This window comes from Triplophysa dalaica, chromosome 14, assembly GCF_015846415.1.
Source record: "Triplophysa dalaica isolate WHDGS20190420 chromosome 14, ASM1584641v1, whole genome shotgun sequence".
NCBI classification, from domain to species: domain Eukaryota; kingdom Metazoa; phylum Chordata; class Actinopteri; order Cypriniformes; family Nemacheilidae; genus Triplophysa; species Triplophysa dalaica.
The window spans coordinates 21,773,168-21,795,995 of NC_079555.1; the positions used below are offsets into that span (position 1 = coordinate 21,773,168).

The 22,828-nt window shown below is 40.5% G+C and overlaps 1 protein-coding gene across 1 annotated transcript in view; it reads right to left on the bottom strand.

Annotated features, from left to right (window-relative positions):
- Positions 1-3,659: 3,659 nt before the first annotated feature.
- Positions 3,660-22,828, bottom strand: part of acadl (acyl-CoA dehydrogenase long chain) — a 28,772-nt gene continuing 9,603 nt past the window's right edge. The window contains exons 8-12 of the mRNA XM_056766181.1: positions 19,192-19,305; positions 5,740-5,867; positions 5,115-5,201; positions 4,863-4,995; positions 3,660-4,654 (exon numbers count right to left, since the gene is read on the bottom strand). Coding sequence (XP_056622159.1) covers positions 4,902-4,995; positions 5,115-5,201; positions 5,740-5,867; positions 19,192-19,305 — 423 coding nt within the window. The 3' untranslated portion in view covers positions 3,660-4,654; positions 4,863-4,901. The remainder of the gene's footprint in view (positions 4,655-4,862; positions 4,996-5,114; positions 5,202-5,739; positions 5,868-19,191; positions 19,306-22,828) is intronic.

Here is a 22,828-nt window from a genome sequence, read left to right on the forward strand (position 1 = left end):
TCTTTCATATATCAGTAACATTAATTAGACATCATTAAAAGGCGGAAATCTGAAACTTTCCAGCTATGGGCAATTTCATGATCATTTGCAATTTATAGATTTCACATCTGATAGAGAGGCGTAAACGCGTTTGCTTTCATTCATTCAGTGAATCACTTTGAGAAATTATCATAAAAACACACTTTGTGGATCACCCCCTTAGCTGACACATTACATTATGTACTGTAATTGGCAATAACATTTAGACATGAGATCATGTGTGTTATTATCCGGCTGTTTGAATGAAATAAGTCAACCTTAAATGTTTGTGGTTGGCAGGTTTGCTCAATGAGAGACTCACCAGTATTTGGCCATAGACGCCGTTCTTGAGTCCAGCTTTCTCTCAGTGTGGAGCTAAAGACAGCTGTCAACAAACACTCATCCGACTCAGATCTCTGTCTTCAACTCCGACAGTCTGTGCTGCACCGTCTGACAGAGAGAGAAAGAGAGAGAGAATGCCAGAGCACTTCTGTAACAGATGATGATAAGCCGTTATTTGCCCAAACCCGATTTAGATCTCACTGATTCTACTCATCAATATGTACAAGTGAAGAGTATAATGGAGTTGATTTAATTTCTCTGAGCATCAGTCTTCATCTGCAGGGATACAGTTACAGAGGGAGCACGCGCCCGTGACCTTACATGAGGTTAAAAGCACACTAAACAAATGTCAGAGAAACCGGAGAGGACTGGAGAGTTCTTTAATCTTTAAGGTACCTGCAGATCAGCAACGATCTTGCCAAAAGCTCTCCTCTGTCTCGTCAAACATGAACTCAATGCAAGCAAGAGTCAAGACTGATACAATGAGGTGCTCCTGCAGAATGAGAAAGAGATGTCTTCTCATGCAAATCCGCCTTGTTTTGATACTTTTACTGGAAATCCCAGCATCCCTCTAGCACCCCGGCTCCTCTCCTCAAGCCCGCTTCTCCTGCAGGGCCCCGGAGGGATTCGCTCTGGGTTCGGGCCGGTTCCAATCTCAGTGCACTCGCCCCGACTGGGTGGGCCAGCATGGTGCGACTAACAAGGATTGCACCTTTTCATCCATGACTTTGCACAGTGTCTGTGCAATTAGATTCACTGGGAAAACATCTGGAGAAAACCTGGCCCGAGGCCAGCTGTGCACTAGGACATCCATGCTGAGAGGACTCGACTCCAGATCTGGTGGACCACCTGAAGTCTTCACTCCTCAAATGTAATCTGTGACGAGAATCCACCAGTTGTGCATCTGATGTGAATGGTGTTGCAGATATTTCAGTGTCTGCTGACTCTATAACATCATGGTGATGGGTCATTGTGAGACACACTACTGTGCAAAAGTATTTTTACACCAATAAAATGATTATAGTAATATGTACATCTTTTACTTCCCACAACAAGCTTTTTGATATATATTTGAACATCATGTCTATTCCTTTTTATTATATTCTATTTGTCCGTTTTTAAGATATATTGTGAAATCCATGATCTCAAAGTTTTTTTCTCCATTTCTATACTGTACATCATTGGAGTTTTGGTTCCTTGGCGCTGTCAGCCGCTGTGTGCATGCTCCCTGTAAGCCTGCTGACATCAGGTTAAAGAATTTGTCCTTGAATTTAGCTTTTAACGTATTAGTCAGACTAAAATCGTAAAGATAATCCATGAAACTATTGCAAATTCTCTTTGACCTGTTGATAATACTGGATATCTAAAGAACCTCTAGCTCATCTGTAAGACTAGCAATATTACCATAAGTGTTGTTCAATGTATATAATTCCTATATATGTGTTTGCATGCATTTGTGTCTGTGTATGCATTTGATTTTCCCTGACCTTCTCTTTTTCATGTTTATCTTATTTTTTATTCATCATTATTATTATTATTGTTGTTCGTGTGTTTTTAACTTTTCTTTGTTTTGGTTTTGTTGTACAGCTGCTTCGATGCAATGCAAATTGTAAAAGCGCTATAAAAATCAGGTATTTGTGATAGAGTACAAACAGTGGCATCACCACCTGCTGATATAGATGCAGTGAAAATGCATACAGCTATACCGACACTTTTCCCAAGCACATTATGAGTTTATTGATGTCACAGACTCTCAACCAATCACATAAGTACTGCAATAAAAGCTTATGCCACTAATAGGAAGATATAAATCAATCGCTAACGACTTATGACACTTTTCTTCTCCTTGAGTCTACTGCAAATTGACAGCATAATATAAATGTTCTCTAAACCAATGCTTTGCATTCTAAAAGGTCCACTGACTGCCACCTACTGTTAGGATGGAATATTGACACTAAATCACTTTGTTTCCATCTAATATCTTGATGCTGATACAAATGTTATTAACAGCGCTAAGGGTTCATCTCTAAGTGGTCTGTCGAAAAAAGTGCTCTGGACAAAATCCCCCTTTTTTTAGAGTGGGGGACATATCCCCTGTGTATTCTATGCCCATGGTGTGCTCCTTTATGCCTGTTTTTTATGCTTACCAGGGTCACCAAATCTACATGACAAAACTAGCCCAACATCACCATCCCGAACACCAAAACTCAACAAAATGCCAATACTATACCTTAAATTCATATTTTACCAACCTACATTTTGTTCATACAATTTTTTTTAAAAACAAGATTTCTACTTTGACACTGTAAGTATAACTGTAAGTTATAAACAAAGCCTGTTTTCATAATTTAATTAGACTTAAATCTTACTTGAGCATGGAAAATGACCACTGTTAAACAAAATCCTTCCACTTTCACCTACTAAAATAAAAAACATCCCACGGCAGCTGTTTAAAAGAAGCCCAGTTCCAAGGGAAAGCGTGGACCTGGCAACCCTTATAAATACCAATGATGATTTTTGGTAGTGTGCTTAAGTAGTAAATGTGAAAAATCTGTTTCCCAATGTGTAGTGAGCCAGGGTGCTTCCCAGTGCCGGAACCCATGCACACAATACTGATCTTTGACCAAGGTCAGTGTTTCCCAATCTCAGTCCTTGGGGCACCTCTCCCAGAATGTTTAAGATGTCTCCATATATAAAACACCTGGTTCAACTCATCAGAATGTTTGAAATGGCTCCCTCATTTACACACAAGTTGATTAGTTAAAGAATAAAAAACTTCCAAGAACTATTGAGAGGCTACACAATCTTCTAGCGTGGTTACCTAACAGGCCAACGGTTCAAAAAGTTCTTCTGTTTCACAAAAGCTTCTTTGTTGCCAAAAAAAGGTTCTTCAGATTATAAAAAAGATAAGAAAGAGATGGTTATTTAATGAACCTTTGACTGAATGGTTCTTTGTGGAATCGCTGTGAAGAACCTTTATTTTTAAGAGTATAAGGCCCATGAAAATTGCACATATTTGATTAATTTCAGTGTTTTTATTGTTATTCATGTCCCCATCTCCGGATTTACTGCAGACAGGTGGGCAGATAGACAGATGATGTTATTAGTGTGCACTGTAGTTATCTTGTATGTAATGCTGAATATAGCCTTTTTCCAAAATGAAGACATCAGGGAGATCTGCTGGACACTCATATTCATGACACACACACACCTACTTTTCCAGTCTCAAATGCATTATTATTATTATGTGTTAAACAGCATTTTTAAATACAATTACAGACACAGACAATAAACAAATACAAAATTCAAGAACTTTTTTATACTATCTTACAGTCAAACATCAACTGTAAATAACAGAATAAATCTGTTAAGAGCTCACCAGAAGAGAATGAAACACAAACACTATGACGGCCATCTAAATCGTCTTTTTAGAGATTAATTTGTTCATAGACTTTTAAATCCATTCATTTAAAAAATATACATGTACATTTCTACAAAAATATCTGAACTTAACAAAATATTTATGTTTTAAGTGGTGAAAATAGTTTGTCTGGCACAAAGCTGAACAGAGAGACATTCTTCTTTGCAGACACCCAATAGGTGTACTGTATAAAATACCAGCAAATTTATTCGAAAATCTGATCGAAGTCCTGAGTGATGATCACTGTCACAACAACCTTCCTCTAACTTGGCATCTTATTATCCACTAATAAATGTACATTAAGAAAAGCTATGACAGTATTACAATTAAACCAAAGGTAAAGAGCTTAACTAAACCAGACCTTGATCAGAGCGCTATAATGGTGATTTTAAATAAAAGAAGAGATCAACATCTCAACCGATGTTAATTGTCAACAAGAGCTTTTGTAGATTTAAGGGTTGGCATTACATGGGTGAGATAAAATACAAAGAAATAAATGTAAATGCAGAAAACAGCAATCAAACCGCTGTCATAAGTCAGACAGTCAAGTGCTCTGAGGTGTGTTTGTGTGGGTGACTGTTGTGTTGAAGAGTAGAGATTGAAGTCAGAGACAGGCAGAGATGTTAGCCTGCACTGGGTTCTCTTGTGAACTTTATACATTCAAACCCAAATCTCATCCAGTGCATCATTAACAACAATTAACAGTAAATTGCTATAACAGAATTTGTTTGCAGTTTATAATAAAAATAATTATTGTTACTTTTTGTCCCTAAACGTGCATAAACGAGCGCTCACATCATGACAAAATTGTAAAAGGAGTGTCCATGTGCTTATTACACCTCTGAAGTTTCTGAGAGCTCTGACTTGTACCACCTGGGAACAATAATAAATAGCGCTTTTAACCACTGTCAAATCTAACTTCAAATAAGTGTTTTTGATCAGAACCATTCAACTTGATTTTGTTTACGTTCCTGATTTTGTTCTGTTTTAATTCCTTAAACCAGATCAGAGCCCTGGATATATCACACATACTCTCATATATAGAGTAGATATATATTATATTTGTGGTTTTATTACTTACAAACTATTAATATCATTTGGAGGCACCAGACACACAGGTTTATTTTTGACTAACAATATTGCGTGCGATGAGTTCCTTCATGATCTCGTTGGTTCCTCCGTAGATGGGCTGCACTCGAGAGTCCACAAAAGCCCTGAAACAAACCCAGAGAGCCATATAAATAACTGTTCAATATCACGACTGACCAATCAGAGTCAAGTATTCCAGAGAGCAGCTCGTGTTAATAATTTGGATATAGCGACTGTCACTCACTTGGCTATTGGATATTCCCACATGTATCCCCATCCACCGTGAAGCTGCAGGCACTGAGAGGCAACTTTATTCTGTAAATCTGAAGCCCTGTACAGAGATAAGGATGATATCACTTCTCATTTTTGACATGTATCTCCAGTCCTCCTCAAGGCAAAATGACTGACTTTTCTCTCAGCCCATTTGCACATATTAACAGTTTTGCCCATCATGATCCAGTCGTTATATAATACTCTTCATAATGCACACTTTTAACTAATGATTTACCTGCGCGGGTCATTCCATTTTACACATTCATGTGCTCTCGTTATCTTCAATTAAAATCAGAAACTTCCTCTTTAATTGTAATCTCTTATTTGCATGACATAAATCTCGGCCCAAGGGTTGCATTACACTGACTGTTTATCTTGAAGGACCGAAAGAAAACACCATCACACTTTCCATTACATGACGACTTTAAGGCATTTTCAGAGTCAGAGTAACATTTTGTACTTTACATCCCTCTATACATGCAGTACCATACAATTTGTAATTGGAAATAACTCGCACACGTAGACATGAGATTGTGTGTATGGTGATTGGCTGACATCTGCTTGCTTGAATGCAACTTTCTCTATGAGAGTCTCACCAGTATTTGGCCATAGACGCCGTGCTTGAGTCCAGCTTTCTCTCACTGTGGAGCTGAAGACAGCTGTCAACAAATGCTCGACCAACACAGATCTCTGTCTTCAACTCTGCCAGTCTGTGCTGCACCGTCTGACAGAGAGAGAGAGTCAGTCAATACAAAGGCATTTCAAATGTCATTGATTCTGCACATCTATATCCGGAAGAATGAACTGTTTTTTCATGGCAAAGAGAATTTCAACACAAATCCAAGACAATTCTACTTATCAAGCAGCAGAAGCGTGTAACATGTTTCATTGGTTTTAGCACAGATGTTTTCGTACCATGTTGCATGGATTTAGCCCTTTTGTTTTTCTAAACTGTAGAGCTTCCTGCACACCTGCAGAAAGACGTCATCTCATTCAAATTTCAGTGAAATTTCAGATTTGTCTGCTCACTTGCATAAATGCATAATACATTAAACTCCATTCCATGTTTTAGCTGGAGCCTTGACTTCCACTCAGTTGCTTCCTCAAATCCATTCCACATAAATTTAAATCCATTACCGTGTTTTCAGATATCCCTCGGCACAGCAAGGTGGTCTGAATGTGTGAGCACATACTGTCACTAAACAAACTGATATTAAAGTAAGGAATAATGTACAGACAGCCAGTTGTTATTGCAGATATAAGCCCCGACAGTGTGATCAGGACCCGACGTGTAGCGGAGGCTGCTTGTACATTATCCCACTTATTACACGGCTACATGAGAAACAAATGGGATATGAAATGTGAATTTTAAATATGTTATTAGCGCAATTTTTACCAAATGCAGACCTTCTGCAAGGAAAAGCTGTTTAGTTTCCGTTTCAAAGTAAGAAACGACATTTAAACGTCATGAACGGGCAAATTGGTTTAATCATTTACATTAATGCTTTTACCAGACACTTTTATCCAAAGCGAATTACATTGCATTATCCTATACATTAATACTTATGTATATGCAATCCCCTGGGATCAAACCCACAACCTTGCGTTGTTAACGCAATGCTATTACCAATGAGCTACAGGAAATATAAATTTGTAAATATAATGTCATATATGTTATTAAGACATATTAATAATTCATTTTTGTGTTATATTAAACTGCCACTCTCAGAATGATTTGCAGAATCTGGGTTACAGGGTGTTATTAGTTTTGAGCGGTTGTTATATGAAAAGAAAAACCCTTGGAATGTCACGACTGGCCAATCAGAATCAAGCATTCAAATGAGCCGTGTAATAAGTAAGGAATAAACTGTAGATCGCAAAGTAGTCATGTATTTAGCGGTATAATGTACAAGCAGACAGTTGTTATTGCGAATTAATCTCCTTCGGTGTGATGGAAGACCCTCCCCATCGGGTCCTAATCACATGCTGGCCATTACTTATTGAACATGAAATGTTGATGTAACAGAGACAGGGGTGCCACAATGAGGCCACAACAGTAGCAGCACCACTGCTCTGAATGTACCGGCAGATGGAGGCGAAAAAAAATGAAGTGACGTGCTGATGAGGTCAAAAGTTCAGTCTTTAATCTAATACCTGCAACTGGTATTTACAATGAAGATCCAAAAAAGAAAGTAAAAATTAAACAAACAAATAACATAAACTGTTCACGGTTATCTGCTAACATCATTTAGCTATACCAAAAAATTGGCCCAAAATCAGAGCAATAACCTCCAACCACTCACTCTAAGAGCCTATCCCCCCTTTACCACACTTAGGCGCCTTCTTAAAAAGGCTAAACCCCTCCTACTTGGATTAATCCATTTGTTAATTAAAGATAATAAAGAAATCTAAAGACAAAATCAAAATATATTTAACAGTAACAAAGAGATACACAATTAGAATAATATAAAAATTGACAACAAAACAACTATTAATTATTAATGTCGAACAAAATTTAACAAAGAATCACACAGAAGTCCAATCTCCCCCTCACACATGACAACAATTAACTGTGCCTACTGTCGGCGGGAAAAAGGCATTCAAAATGGTGGCAATTACGGTGACCGGGTTTTGTCCGTTTGGTGAGGTAAAATGTTCCTGTACGTAAGTATGACAATTTTATTATTATGTAAGTGGTTAATTGAAATCAATAAACATATAACATGGTTACCGGTCTTGTCTGAGTTCTTAACAAAACATAAATCAACAAAGAGAAATTAATAACTAAGTAAATGCAAAAAGGGCATGGTGAAGACAAGTACACTGTGAAACAATGCACAATCAGTGACATAATAAGAGTCTACTCCTAAATAAGAGAGTCTAGTCACAGATCTTCACTGTGACATTTCCCCCTCCCTCTCCAGACACCGCCTATGGTGTCCTCGAAAGAAAGTCTGCAGTGTAATTTTGTGGCCCTGATCTGTACAGCACTTCAAAGTCAAACGGTTGCATGGCCAGAAACCACCTAGTAATGCGAGCATTTGTGTCTCTCATGCGGCCTAACCAGGCCAAAGCTCGGTGGTCAGTTTCCAACCGAAATTTACGTCCAAGCAAATAATACTTTAAAGAGTCCAAAGCCCACTTAACAGCAAGGCACTCCTTTTCAATAGTGGAATAATTTACCTCTCTTGGCAGGAGTTTCCTACTGATGTATACAACTGGCTTGAGTTGACCTTGTTCCTCTTGAAGAAGTACAGCACCGATGCCCTGTTGTGAGGCATCAGTCTGTACTGTGAACAGTTTCCCAAAATTAGGACTCTGAAGAACTGGTTCCTGGCATAGTGCATCCTTTAAGTCTTTAAAGGCCTTTTCGCAGTCCTCAGTCCATACTACATTGTTGGGCTGGCTCTTTTTTGTCAAGTTTGTTAGGGTTATTGCCCTGGCTGAGAAATTTGGAATAAATTTCCTATACCAGCCCACAAGTCCAAGAAAAGCTCTAACCTGTTTCTTTGTCACAGGCCGTCCTGCTCCTTTAACGGCCTCCACCTTCCCCACCTGAGGTCGGATGACCCCGTGACCCAGTACAAATCCAAGGTATTGGGTTTCTGGTTTGGCAAGGGCACATTTATCAGAGCGGATGGTTAGTCCTGCAGCCTTGATGCGTTTCAACACCCCCTCAAGGTGCTTCAGATGTTCTTCCCAGCTTTGGCTGAATATTATGATGTCGTCAAGGTAAGCTGCAGCATAGTCCTCTGTACCATGGAGGATTTTATCCATCATCCTTTGAAATGTTGCCGCGGCCCCATGGAGCCCGAAAGGAAGGACTCGGAACTGAAAGTGGCCAAAGGGGGTCCTGAAGGCAGTAAGCTCCTTACATGCTGGTTTCAGCGGTACCTGCCAGTATCCCTTGCAGAGATCCAGCGTACTCAGGTACTTCGCCCTTCCCAGCCTCTCCACCAGTTCATCCACCCTTGGCATTGGATAAGGATCAAATTTACTAACGCTGTTCAGCTTCCTGAAGTCTAAGCAGAACCGCAGAGTACCATCTTTTTTCGGCACCAGCACTATGGGACTGCTCCATTCACTTGATGATGGCTCAATAACCCCCAGTTGTTTCATGGTCTGTAATTCCTCTTTCATAACAGATAGTAGTTTCTCTGGGACACGATACACCGACTGACGGACAGGTTTAGGGTCCGTGAGGATGATAGAATGTTCAACCAAGTCTGTTCTGCCAGGAGTATCCATGAACAGCTGTTCAGGTATACAGTCCCATAGTTGATGTCGTTGCTCTTCACTCAGGTGCTGCAAATTCAATTTGCCGTCACTGCGAGAGGTCGGTATATACTGTTCTTCTACTTCTTCTTCACCCTCTATGGCTCTCACCAGCATAGCAATGTCATTGCTCTCTTCTGCTTGGCCTGGAGTCTGATGTGTATGCCATTTTTTCAGCATGTTCACATGAAATGTTTGTAGAGGCTGGTTTCTTGAGGGAATTTCGATCTGATAGGTCACTGGACCTACCTTCTTCTTTATCTGGTATGGGCCTTGCCATTTTGCTAACAGCTTATTGTCAGAGGTTGGAAGCAACAACAGGACTTCGTCCCCTGGTTCAAAGCTTCGAGATCTTGCCGTCTTGTCATACCAGTGTTTTTGCTGTGCTTGTGACCTTAACAGGTTTTCTCGTGCCAAGGCAGTACTCTGTTGAAGTTTCTCCCTCATTTTCATCACGTAGGTGAGGATGTTCGTTCTCTTTGGATTGTCTGTCGCCTCCCAGCTCTCTTTCAGGACATCTAGAGGACCTCTTACTTGGTAGGCGTATAGCAATTCAAATGGAGAGAATCCTGTAGAAGCCTGTGGTACTTCACGGTAGGCGAAAAGGAGGTACGGCAGCCATTTATCCCAGTCTTTGCCAGAGTCTGAAACAAACTTTTTTAACATATTCTTTAGAGTCTGATTGAATCTCTCAACAAGACCATCAGTCTGAGGGTGATATGGGGTCGTTCGTACTCTCCTAATGCCCAATAGCTGATAAACTTGTTGTAATGTATGACTCATAAAGTTAGTGCCCTGGTCTGTCAGAACCTCTTTTGGTATGCCTACTTGCGAAAAGAATTTCAACAAGGCTGAAGCTATCTGCTTAGCAGTAACCTCTCTCAAGGGATATGCTTCAGGGTATCTCGTGGCATAATCTGAGATTACTAGAATAAACCGGTTTCCTGCCTGGCTTCTCTCAACTGGTCCAACAACATCCACTCCTATTCTTTCAAAAGGTACATCAATCACAGGCAAAGGGATTAGTGGTGCATATGCTGGAGTCCGACCAGTAGAGAGTTGGCATTCAGGGCATTTTTGGCAATATTCTTTAATGTCTGTGTACATTCTGGGCCAATAAAATCTTTTAGAGATTCTCCAACCTGTCTTTGCGAACCCCAAATGACCTGACCATGGAATGGAATGACCTAACTGTAACACCTCACTTCTTTGTGCTTTAGGTACAACAAGTCGAAGATCTCCCTCTTTAGTCTGCTTATACAGGATTTCATGTTTCAACACAAAAGCATCTTCAAGTAATACATCAGAGTTTTTCTTCTGCTTAACCTGATCAAAACATGTGGCTAGGGTTGTGTCTTCCCTCTGCAACTGGGCTAAACCATTCGGAATCACAATGTCTGACTCACATAACTCAGGTTCAGCAATATCTTCGTTAGCCTGTTCTGAGGTGTTCATCAAGTCTGTTACCCAATCCCTACGCTGTTGCAACCTGTTGTCTTCTGTTGGTCCTGACTCAGTCTCAATATCAGCTGAACAAAAAGGCAAGGTTTGTAAGGGATCATTTGGGTCTTGGTTGAATGTTGTTTGCACTGCCTGCTTTGACTGAGCCCTTGTCACTACCCCACACCATTCTGTGTCCTGCAACAATTCAGTCAACACTGGCATATCCGTGCCAAGTAGGATGGGATAGGGAAGAGTCTCCGCAATTCCAACCTTCATCAGATAAGACTGATTCAATACTTCAATATACACTTCCGCAGTAGGCAGTGGAGTGTTGTCCCCATGTACACAACAAACAGTAACAGTCTCTGTGTCACTCCAGTCTTGTCTGGGAACATATCTGCTCTGTACTAGTGTATATGTACAACCAGTATCTACCAAGGCTAAAACTGGCCTACCATTTAACAAGACAGACCTAATCGGCTGTGAGTTGCATTTCATGGGGGATGACTGAACTGAGTGAGGAACATAACAAAGGCTTGCCTTTTTGGGTTTCTTCAAGGGGCAAAGAGGTCTTGTATGCCCTGGTTGACCACAATGATAACAGACCACATCCTCCTTAACTACATTCTGCAAAGTTACCTGCGGAGTAGTGGTTTTACTTTGTGTGAGTCTTAGGATTCTATCTTGAGAGTTTGAACCGCCCCCAAATCCCTCAGACTTACCTCTGGCCAAAGGGAGGATTCCTGCATAGCGGAAGTTTCCTGCTCCTTTCCGGGCTGTGATATATGCCTCTGCGAGTTTGGCAGCCTCAGCAGCCTCGTTGGATCGCGCTCCTTGACCCAAGTCCTCAAGTCTGGATACAAGACTCGTAGGAACTGCTCCAGAACCAGGGCCTCCATAATATCCTCTTTAGTGCTGCTGGAGTAGCACACCCACTTGCAAAAGAGGTCCTTCAGTCTGATGTACAGCTCCTGTGGCGACTCATCGGCAGGGGTATTTAGGTTACGGAACCTCAGCCTATAAGTCTCTGTATTGATTTCATACTTTTTCAATATTGCTCCCTTAACAACCTCATAGTCTTGTGTATGTAAAGGGTCCATTGCAACAAACGCAGATCTGGCCTTACCAGTTAGCAACGGTATAAGGTGAATGGCCCAGTCTTCTTTAGGCCACTGGTACACCTCTGCCAGTCTCTCAAATGTCAGCAAATAGTGCTCAATATCATCAGAGTCCTCCAGTCTCGCAAGCCGTGGCTCACGGTCTCTCACCCTTGGTGCTGGTCTGTCGGAAACTGCCCCATGACTGATATGTTCCATGTCAAGTTGCATTTGCGTGACATGGTGACTGAGTACTTTAACATTTTGTTCTCGGCGGACTGTCTCTCTCTCTTGACGTTCGTCTCGATCCTTTTGATATTCCATAAAGGACTTGAACATCTGTGCCAGAGCAGTAACAGCCGTATCAGCTCCAGCCCCAGAAATCATTGTAGACTGCCCTCCTTCATCTGGATCCTCCTCGACTTCACTCTGGTCCCCATCTGGCCTTGTGCTTTGATCAGTCTGTTTCCTTGTCTTTGGTGGCATTGCGAAAAACAAGAATGACCACGTCACCTCAGCGGTACAAAAACTTCTGACACCAACTGTAACAGAGACAGGGGTGCCACAATGAGGCCACAACAGTAGCAGCACCACTGCTCTGAATGTACCGGCAGATGGAGGCGAAAAAAAATGAAGTGACGTGCTGATGAGGTCAAAAGTTCAGTCTTTAATCTAATACCTGCAACTGGTATTTACAATGAAGATCCAAAAAAGAAAGTAAAAATTAAACAAACAAATAACATAAACTGTTCACGGTTATCTGCTAACATCATTTAGCTATACCAAAAAATTGGCCCAAAATCAGAGCAATAACCTCCAACCACTCACTCTAAGAGCCTATCCCCCCTTTACCACACTTAGGCGCCTTCTTAAAAAGGCTAAACCCCTCCTACTTGGATTAATCCATTTGTTAATTAAAGATAATAAAGAAATCTAAAGACAAAATCAAAATATATTTAACATTAACAAAGAGATACACAATTAGAATAATATAAAAATTGACAACAAAACAACTATTAATTATTAATGTCGAACAAAATTTAACAAAGAATCACACAGAAGTCCAATCTCCCCCTCACACATGACAACAATTAACTGTGCCTACTGTCGGCGGGAAAAAGGCATTCAAAATGGTGGCAATTACGGTGACCGGGTTTTGTCCGTTTGGTGAGGTAAAATGTTCCTGTACGTAAGTATGACAATTTTATTATTATGTAAGTGGTTAATTGAAATCAATAAACATATAACATGGTTACCGGTCTTGTCTGAGTTCTTAACAAAACATAAATCAACAAAGAGAAATTAATAACTAAGTAAATGCAAAAAGGGCATGGTGAAGACAAGTACACTGTGAAACAATGCACAATCAGTGACATAATAAGAGTCTACTCCTAAATAAGAGAGTCTAGTCACAGATCTTCACTGTGACAGTTGATTTGAAATATTCAGTCACCCTCATATTTAACAAATGCAGATCTTTTGCAAGGAAACCCCCTGTACTTTTGGTTTTAAGTGAAGACTCGCAGTTCAAACGAGACAAACACGCAATTTGGTTAAATGATTTTTAAATATAATCTTATATATGTTTTTAAAAATGCATATTTATATTTACTTTGCGTGTAATATTAAATTGCGCCGGTCAAAATGTGTGTGTGTGTGTGTGTGTGCGTGCGTGCAGCCAGCCAACCAACCATCATGGCAGACATCAGACATGTTTAGTGGACCGAAAACAAAGTAAGAACCATATAGCCAGTTATCTATTAAAAAATAAACTGAAAATAAAGAATGTCAACCAAAATAATTGTAATACACTAATACAGAAAAATAGCATTATCGTTAGGCCGCAGAGCAGAAGCCAAGTAGCACACAAACAGATGGTGACAGACAGGGAGTCTTAGAAAAGTTAAAAAAATTACAACATCATGAAAGATTCTCTATCTCAACTTAAAATGATTTGATGTGTGAGTGTTGGGCAATTTACTCAATAATTTACTTTTTACTTACTAATTCTTTATGAAAGCAATTGCTTATTGCTTTTTCCATACAGTTACCACACAATACACATATTAAAGAGAAAAATATTAGTTATTTTCCAATTTCATGAAATTAAATCACTTAAAGGCCTCCTTCTGTTAGAAAAACAGTAACATAATGTTCCGTTTACTTTGCTTTGGATGCTGCAAATCACGAATAAAGAACAGCTATTAACCAAACAGAATTGAAGAGCTATGTTGTCAGGGGCTATATGCCCCTGGTAGGGTCTCCCAAGGCAAACAGGTCCTAGGCGACAGGTCAGACTAAGAGCGGTTCAAAAACCCTTATGATGCCAATTAATTGGAGGACCGTGACGTCGCCCGGCATGGCGCAGCCGGGGCCCCACCCTGGAGCCAGGCCCGGGGTTTGGGCTTGTATGCGAGCGCCTGGTGGTCGGGCCCCCAATGGGGTCCGGCTGGGCTTAGCCCGAAGGAACAATGTGGGGCCAACCTCCCGTGGACCCACCACCTGCAGGAGGGACTGTAAGGGGCCGGTGCTTAGTGGATCGGATGGCAGTCGAAGGCGGGGTCCTCGACAACCCGATCCCTGGACATGGAATCTAGCTCTAGGGACATGGAATGTCACCTCTCGGGCGGGAAAGGAGCCTGAGATTGTGCGCGAGGTTCAGAGATTCCAACTAGAGGTAGTTGGGATCACCTCTACGCACAGCTTGGGCTCTGGAACCACACTCCTCGAGAGAGGAAGGACTCTTCACCACTCTGGAGTTGCCCATGGTGAGAGGCGGCGGGCTGGTGTGGGTTTGCTTATAGCCCCCCAGCTCAGCCGCCATGTGTTGGAGTTTACCCCGGTGAACGAGAGGGTCGCTTCCCTGCGTCTTCGGGTCGGGGATAGGTCTCTCACTGTCGTGTGCGTCTATGGGCTAAACGGCAGTGTAGAGTACCCGGCCTTCTTGGAGACTGTGGGAGGGGTGCTGGAAAGCACTCCAACTGGGGACTCCATCGTTCTGCTGGGGGACTTCAACGCCTACGTGGGCAACGACAGTGAGACCTGGAGGGGCGTGATAGGGAGGAATGGCCCCCCTGATCTGAACCCGAGTGGTGTTCTGTTATTGGACTTCTGTGCTAGTTACAGCTTGTCCATAACGAACACCATGTTCAGTCATAAGGGTATCCAAAAGTGCACGTGGCACCAGGACACCCTTGGCCGGAGGTTGATGATCGACTTTGTGGTTGTTTCATCCGGCCTTATGTCTTGTACTGCTACCTATGACCGATGCCTGTATAATGTACAATTATGTTAATAAACCAGTATCTTACTGGTATTTTTTTTATTTTCTTTTTAGGTCTATTTTACTAGCACATTTACTTCAGTTTGATAAAGTAAACAATATATTCTGTGGTCAAATTTAAAAAAAATTAAGGGGGATAGTGTGGTAAAATGTGAGTGTATTATAACTTGTTCAATTCAACCAGACTTTTATTATAACTTGGCGCAGCAAAGAGTGTTTGTTTAAGTTAACCGCATTTTTATTTTGACGTATCTCCGCAAATGGTTTTTGTTTATGTGTTTGTGTCCTCTTGCAGTGAAACGCTGCCTCTGAAACCTTCACAAGCACAATGTGTTCAGGTTCAGTTCACGCAACCACACCACTCTTTCACACACAGTCATGCAAAACAAGCAGAATACATATTTAAACAGTATCTGAATATTTTGTTAGCTGTTACGTTAGCTGTTCAGCGCTAATTTCTTGTTAGGAAATAGTACATTTGCCAGATTCCTGGATTCCTCGATTCCGTCCGTGTTTTCCACATTGCGGAAATCAAAGGGCTTTATGTATATCACGTGAGGAATCGGTCATTAGTATCGGTTTGTCATTGCGAGTACGAGTACATGAGCTTGGTATCGGGCCGATACCGATACTGGTATCGGTCCATCCCTATTTGCATTACTCATTACTTCACTGTTACTTAAAACTAATCACATTCTGGTCGCATTCATGGTCACCTTTTTGCTTGTCGCATTACTTTTTTTTTAGGAGCCAGTGTCAAAGAAAGTGCCAGGGAGTGAGAAAGAAAAAGAAGAAGACACAAGATTAGGCAGGGAAGAGAGTGAGAGCCAGTGTGAGATTTATAACAAGCCAAATCAGCCTGACCCAAGAGTCAATCCAAACCAGCAACTTTAAAATAAGACATCAGGTTTCAGAGCAGCACTCTAGCGAAACACAGGGATCAAGCTTTAGTCTCAACTGATTTTCGAAAATTGGTAAAGAGCCGTTGACAAAATTTCAACTCACAAGCTGAGTCAAAGTAGCGATATCAACCTATGTTTCAAAAGAGACCCACAAGCGGCGCTTCGCTAAAGATAGGTGCCTAGTCTATTTTTGCCGAACTGGAGCAAGACCAAGCAATCACTCCGGCCTGTAATGAAAACCTGTTCCACGCTCCGACTATATTTTGCACGCTCCGCTCCCCGCTCGCTCACATGCTCTGCAGTCTTAGAATAAAGCTGCAAACATGGCTGGCCAAAGCAAAGAAGTTCTGGCAGTGCACCGAGAGAAGCAGCCTTTTGCTTTGTATGTCCACTGGTGTCCTCATTTTATTAATCTTGTGACTCAGAGAGACTGTGGCTCATCCCCTGTTCTGTATGATGCACTGAATTTGGGACTCTTTACCACTAATCTGGAAAATACAAAACCATTTATATGAGAAAAATTGTCCAGTCTGAAGCTGGGAGCCGCTGAGTGGCTTCAGAGGATGGGGCCCGTCCAGGCATTCATAAGACAGTATGAAGAGGTATTGCTTAGTCTAAAAGACATGTCTGCGTCTGGCTTCTTTGACACCTGTCAAAGGTGGAATGCTTTCAGAAGAATCAGACTTTGGTTTGTCTTCTTCCAGCCTCTGAAGCCCTCAAAGAACTAGAGTCCCTCCACCAATCCCTTCAGAGGAATACTGTAAATGTCACAGGGATGCTTGCAGCAGTTGACTGTGCAAAAAACAGTTAAGGCGAAAAGGTCTGGTGAAAACTACCATCGGATTTATACAACGACATGATCACGGACCATCCAGATGCCGCATATCCGGAGACATCCTCAGCGTTACACAGGAAATGCAGCAGTGTTCACGCCACTGTCCACTGAAGAGTACTATAGAGTGAAATAATTTAAAGTATTAGGTACTGTTGATGTAAAGTTAGCCGAGTGCTTTGACCTGACCAGCTTTGATTCCCTTAACAAATTTGAAAGGGTGCTAGTCTAGGGAAAGGAGGAAGAAGATATTGCCAGTCTTTCCCCAAAAATTAACTGCCATTCCTTGGAGGTATAGCTGGCAAAGTTTAAATTACAGTATCAATCCAACACCATCACCGATGCAGTAAACAGTCTCAGAGCTATGCTAGCAGAAGTCAAACACTCTTCACACAAGCTTTTGGTTAGACTTCTTCTTGTGGTGCCGTGCTTCTCAGCTGAAGCTGAACGGCAATTTAGTGCCTTAAGAACTACATACGTCAGGATACGGAAAAAAAGACATTTAAAAAAGACTTTAAACAATATAGTTTTATCTAACCTATTTCTATGCCAGGTATGTGGTAGCCTAATGCAAACACTACAGCTCAATGGGCAAGGCAAAAGACAGTAGATATTAACAAGATGCGCCACTGCCAAGAAGAAGAAGTGCAACCTTAATGTGGCCGCTTAAAAAAGATGATTTTAGTGCAATTTAAACTTGACAAAACAAAGTTAGGGTACAGTTCATTTCAGGTTTAATTATTGATAGGAAATGTGATATTTAATCGAGATTTTTGTGAGTGATTTTGGAAATATCTGCCTGATGTCTTGCTATGAAAAACATCTGTGGCGGCACATTAAACTGATTTTGGCACAGCGCTGTAGACTTTTGCTCTGAATGTGCACGTGAACGTGCTGCTATCTTATGCAGTGTTAAACAGATGAAATACTTTGTAGATTTGCCAAATTCTGGCATTATTACTTTGGAAAATGGCCAGCCTGCGTCTGTTCGTCAGCATATAACAGCAAAATGCATCTCATGTCTAGCGGCGAAGCAAGGCTACACACAACATAACCATGTGCTTTTTTACTGACCAACTGTGTTTGTGCTTATATGTGCAAACAGTCGATGACTTTGCACGGCTGACTTGTGAATGAAATTCTAAAACCTGTCAGTGAACTGAATGTGCTGCTTCCCCCTTCGCTCACTCACAGATGCCATTAACCAAGAGAGACGATCATTGCGCCGGGAAATCAAGACTTCACACGCTAGCGGAGCAGTACTGACGACAGTTTCCCACTGAATGAAAGCAACGTTTTTTCCAAAAAGATAATCGGATTGTTGTAATACACATCTTCTAAATAAAAGTGGCTAAAGAGGTCAGAAAAGTTACTAAAAATCAAGTGAAAGAATTACAAATTTAGCAACAATGGCTGGACAATTTAGATATAAATGGAAAACATTGCGACGCTGTAGTTGTGGTAGTGAGGATTTTGGCATGACGGCATGATACAGTTATCGGTCAAAATACATCATAGGTCGATTTATTTTTGGCCAATGAATCACAGTTAAAATACAAGTGTAGAGAATCAGAAAGAATGAATGTAACCTTTGTGGCCCTTTAATCAAAATGTTAAACGTTAGCCCCATCTACTGTATCAATTACATTACAGTATACATTACAGTATATTATTTGTCGAATCAAAGTCAGGTATAGTTCAACCTAATGTATTGACAGTTCTTATAAAAAACAGTTGCTTGCATCAAATTCAAACCACGGATGTTTAAGATAAGGTTAAAGACGCATGTTTTTGTGAACACCTGACCCAGTAATGCTAGCACTTATTTCTATTTCTGTTCCATTCTATAAAATTAAGAATGCTAAGAATTGGGTTCTTCATTCTTCAATAGTCATTGGTCAACAATGTGCACATAACTTGATCATACCTAGATTTTTTCAACAGCAGGGTTCATTTCACATAATTAAATATTTTAACATTTCTCTTATCTGCTTGCCATTTGTCTTACACTGTGTTTTTACAGCAGATGTGACATTGTCTCCAACATTTAAAACACAACAGTTACAAGAACCGATTATAGCTTGTCAGGTTTTCTTATCAATGCTGGTGTTGACAGTAACTCTAAATAACATGGAAAAGAAAGCATGTCTAATGTGTTTATGTAAGGTTAAGATAAAGCTCAGAAAACAAATGATTTTGATCACTGTGCAATGTACCTGCAGGTCAGCAATGGTCTTGCCAAATGCTTTCCTCTGCATCACGTAGTTCTTCGTCTCCTCAAACATGAACTCACAGCTGGCAAGAGCCATGACTGCTATAATAAGACGCTCCTGCGCAAGTAGATAGAGAGAGAGAGAGAACAACAAAATAAGAGATGTTTAAGAAACATTGTGTGATTTGCAAACCTAACTAAATCAAGGTTTATTTAATGTTACATCAAACTTTCAACCCTGTTTAAATTTTTTAAATTTAAACAGGTTACAATTAAACCACAATTATAAACCACAGTTGAGGACTAGTGCTGCTTTGAGCCTACATTCAGTTTGAGTAAAATACTCAAGTACTGTCCTTTTCAAATAGTCTTTTTACTCAAGTCGTTTTGCAATTCGTGACTTGATACTTGTAACAGAGTAATATTCACTGCAAGGTATCTGTACTTTGATCAAGTATGGTTTTCAGGTGCTCTTTACACCTCTGATTAACAATGGCTTTAGCCTCCTGAGTTCAACACACGAATCGATCAGAAGACTTTATTCAAACCTAATGGAGGCCTGCTAGTGTGGGAAAGTGTGCATGTGTAAATGTCAATCTTTGTTTGAGATCAACATTTTTTTCATACTATAATGAGGACGCGATGCCCATATATACTATGGCGAAGGATAGAACATGGTTTCTCGTTAGACCGGTTCCAAGGTGTCCACATCAAAAAGGTCACCACTTCCTGAGAAACACACCTTTTTACTGTCAGGCATGCATCTTAAACTCGTAGACTAATCTTTGATGAATTGATGTTTGAAATTGGCAAGAAACATTTACCTGTCAGAATTTGTTCTGCATCATTCTGAGTTTATCAACTCTAGTAGATCACACTATATCGTTTGTTACCGCTAATCATCATTCAGGTTAGTGACGGACTAAAATCCTGTATAAGGTGGATCTTTCTACTTACATAGATAGCCAGTTTTGCTTGGCCTAGAACAAAATTCAGAAATTGACAAATAAATCTTTTCTTCATTCAAATTTAAAACCAAAAATATATAACACCATATAAAAGGATTCATTACAATTTCTGAAAATGCTACCCAAATACAAGAATAGAGGTTCCAATCTAGTACAGTTGACAAGTGCATGAAATATAGTTTCTCTCTCAGTACAAAAAGGACAACCCGCATCAATCTCAGGATTTATGATTGAAATAAAAGCATTGACAGCTACAGCACCATGAAGGACTCTCCACTGTAAATCACCAGTTTTTTTAATCAACGGTGGTTTATATAATGCTCTCCACTCAGGCTTTTTATCCATATTCAACTTAAAATACCCACGCCAAGGAGTATACATTTTCTTATTTAATTTTTTTTTGTTAAAATTGATAACACAACACTTGTATAAAACCTTCCCAGTGCTCAAAAAGAAGTCTAAACACATGGATTCAAAACTTTCGAGAAAGTCTCCGGAAGCTCCTTCCAAATTCAAAGAAAAACACAAACAAGGAAAGGAGTCTTTAGGATTTGGGTTGCAGAGGCCGTAACTGTACTCGGTCAACAAAGTCCTTTTTGTTGCATTAAGAGTTGACGACCATTTTACTAATAACTGTGCAACCAGACGAATTGATCTAAAATCAAAGCGTTGCGCCGTTGCCTCCTCATTCCTAAAATCACGTCCAGCTATTTCCAATAACTTTCCCAAGCTGGTGACTTTACTGTCAATGAGTGTCCTGGGAAAAGTCCACTTGCAGACACATCCCGACGTGATCCATGAATTAAAGGCTCTTCCAGTAGCCAATGAAGTGACGGTGTGCCCTCTGCTTCTTTAATAAAGAAAAGACTCCAAACCTTAAAAATGTTTCTGTACAACACTGGTAGGCTAGAAGTGTTCAGTTTCAATGAGTCCATAAGAAAGAGAGTCTTATCCAGTCCCAAACTCTCAAGATTAAGCAAAATCTCATATGCAACAGCACACCATTTAAGGTCAACTGAACCAATTAACAGTTTCTGTACAAACTGCAACCGAAAGGCTGCTATCCTAATTTGAAGATGGATTAATTCATGTCCACCCTCTTCTTTTGGCAGGAACAACACATTCTGTGGGACCCAATGCAATTTATCCCAAAACAAATCTACCAGAATAGCCTGTATTTTAGTTAACAGTTGTACGGGAGGGTCAACACACCTGTGCCACAATGGGGATGCAACCAAATTATTAATAATTAACACACGACCTCTGCATGACATCTTTGGCACTAAACATTTCCAATTATTCAGACGACCTTTTAATTTTTCAATGACCCCTTCCCAATTTTTTTGTACTAAACTCATCACCCAAAAACACCAAATTTTCCCTAAATTAAACCTCCAGGAAGTTCTGGCTTTCCAAGTGCCCACTTACCTAACAATAACGTTTCACTTTTACTCCAGTTTACCCTCGCAGAAGATAGACCATTGAAAGTTTTAAGTATTCTTGATAAGACCTGAATATCACTTTGCCTGTTAATCATAACTATTATATCGTCAGCATAAGCTGACACTATAAGATTCTTTTCGCAATTTGGCAAGCATATACCATCCAGTTTGGCTCTTTTTTTGCTGTAGCATTGGTTCTATTGCCAAAGAATAAAGCATACCAGACAGCGAACACCCCTGCCTATCACCTCTGTGAACACTAAAAGGAGCACATAAACCACCGTTCACCTTAAGAATACTCTCCACGTCACTATAAAGAACTTTAATACAATTAATAAAATTGTGACAAAACCCAAAACCATCTAGAACCCTCCACAAATAGCAGTGCTCAACACGATCAAAGGCTTTCTCTTGATCTAGAGAAATTAACCCACAATCTAAATTTAACAACTTGGAGACATCCAAAACATCACGTACCAGAGAGACATTATTGATGTAAAAGTCAACTGGCAGACCATCAATTCCCGGTGCCTTTCCAGACTCCATTCCTTGCAGAGCCTTATACAGCTCCTCTGTGCTCAAAGCACCCGAGATTTCAGCGTTGGCTTCCTCTGATACCTGGGGTAAGTCATCAAAAAACTCACTATCACCCCTGTACCCGGGCCAAAGTTCACTCTTATACAAGTTCTTATAAAACGTAACTGCTCTCTTGCGAATGTCAGCAGGGTTTGTTAATAAACCTCCAGATTCAGAGCGCAAGGCATGGATGGCCCTGCTCTGACCATTTTTCTTCTCCAAACTGAAGAAGAACTTGGATGGAGCATCCATCTGGTCCACACTCTGGAACCGAGGCCTGAACAGAGCCCCCTGTGCTTTACTACCCAGCAAATCAGCCAACAGTGCCTTTTTTACTTAAAAGAGAGTCTACATAACTTTGGGCACCAGTTGCCAATTCTTGAAGCTTTAGAATGTCAGTCTCCAAGGTGCCCCTCCTAAAAGTTATCTCCCTAGTGACGTTTCGAGTATATTGAAAACAAAATTGTTTTATTTGGGATTTCCCAAAGTCCCACCACTGTCGTAGAGATTTAAAAGTCCCCTTTGTGGTTTTGAACTCATCCCAAAACAACTTAAACATATTCTTAAAATATTTATCACCTAACAAATTGGTGTTTAGCTGACAGTACGCACTCCTTGGTTTAATAGAATTTAGAAATACAGAACACTGCACCAT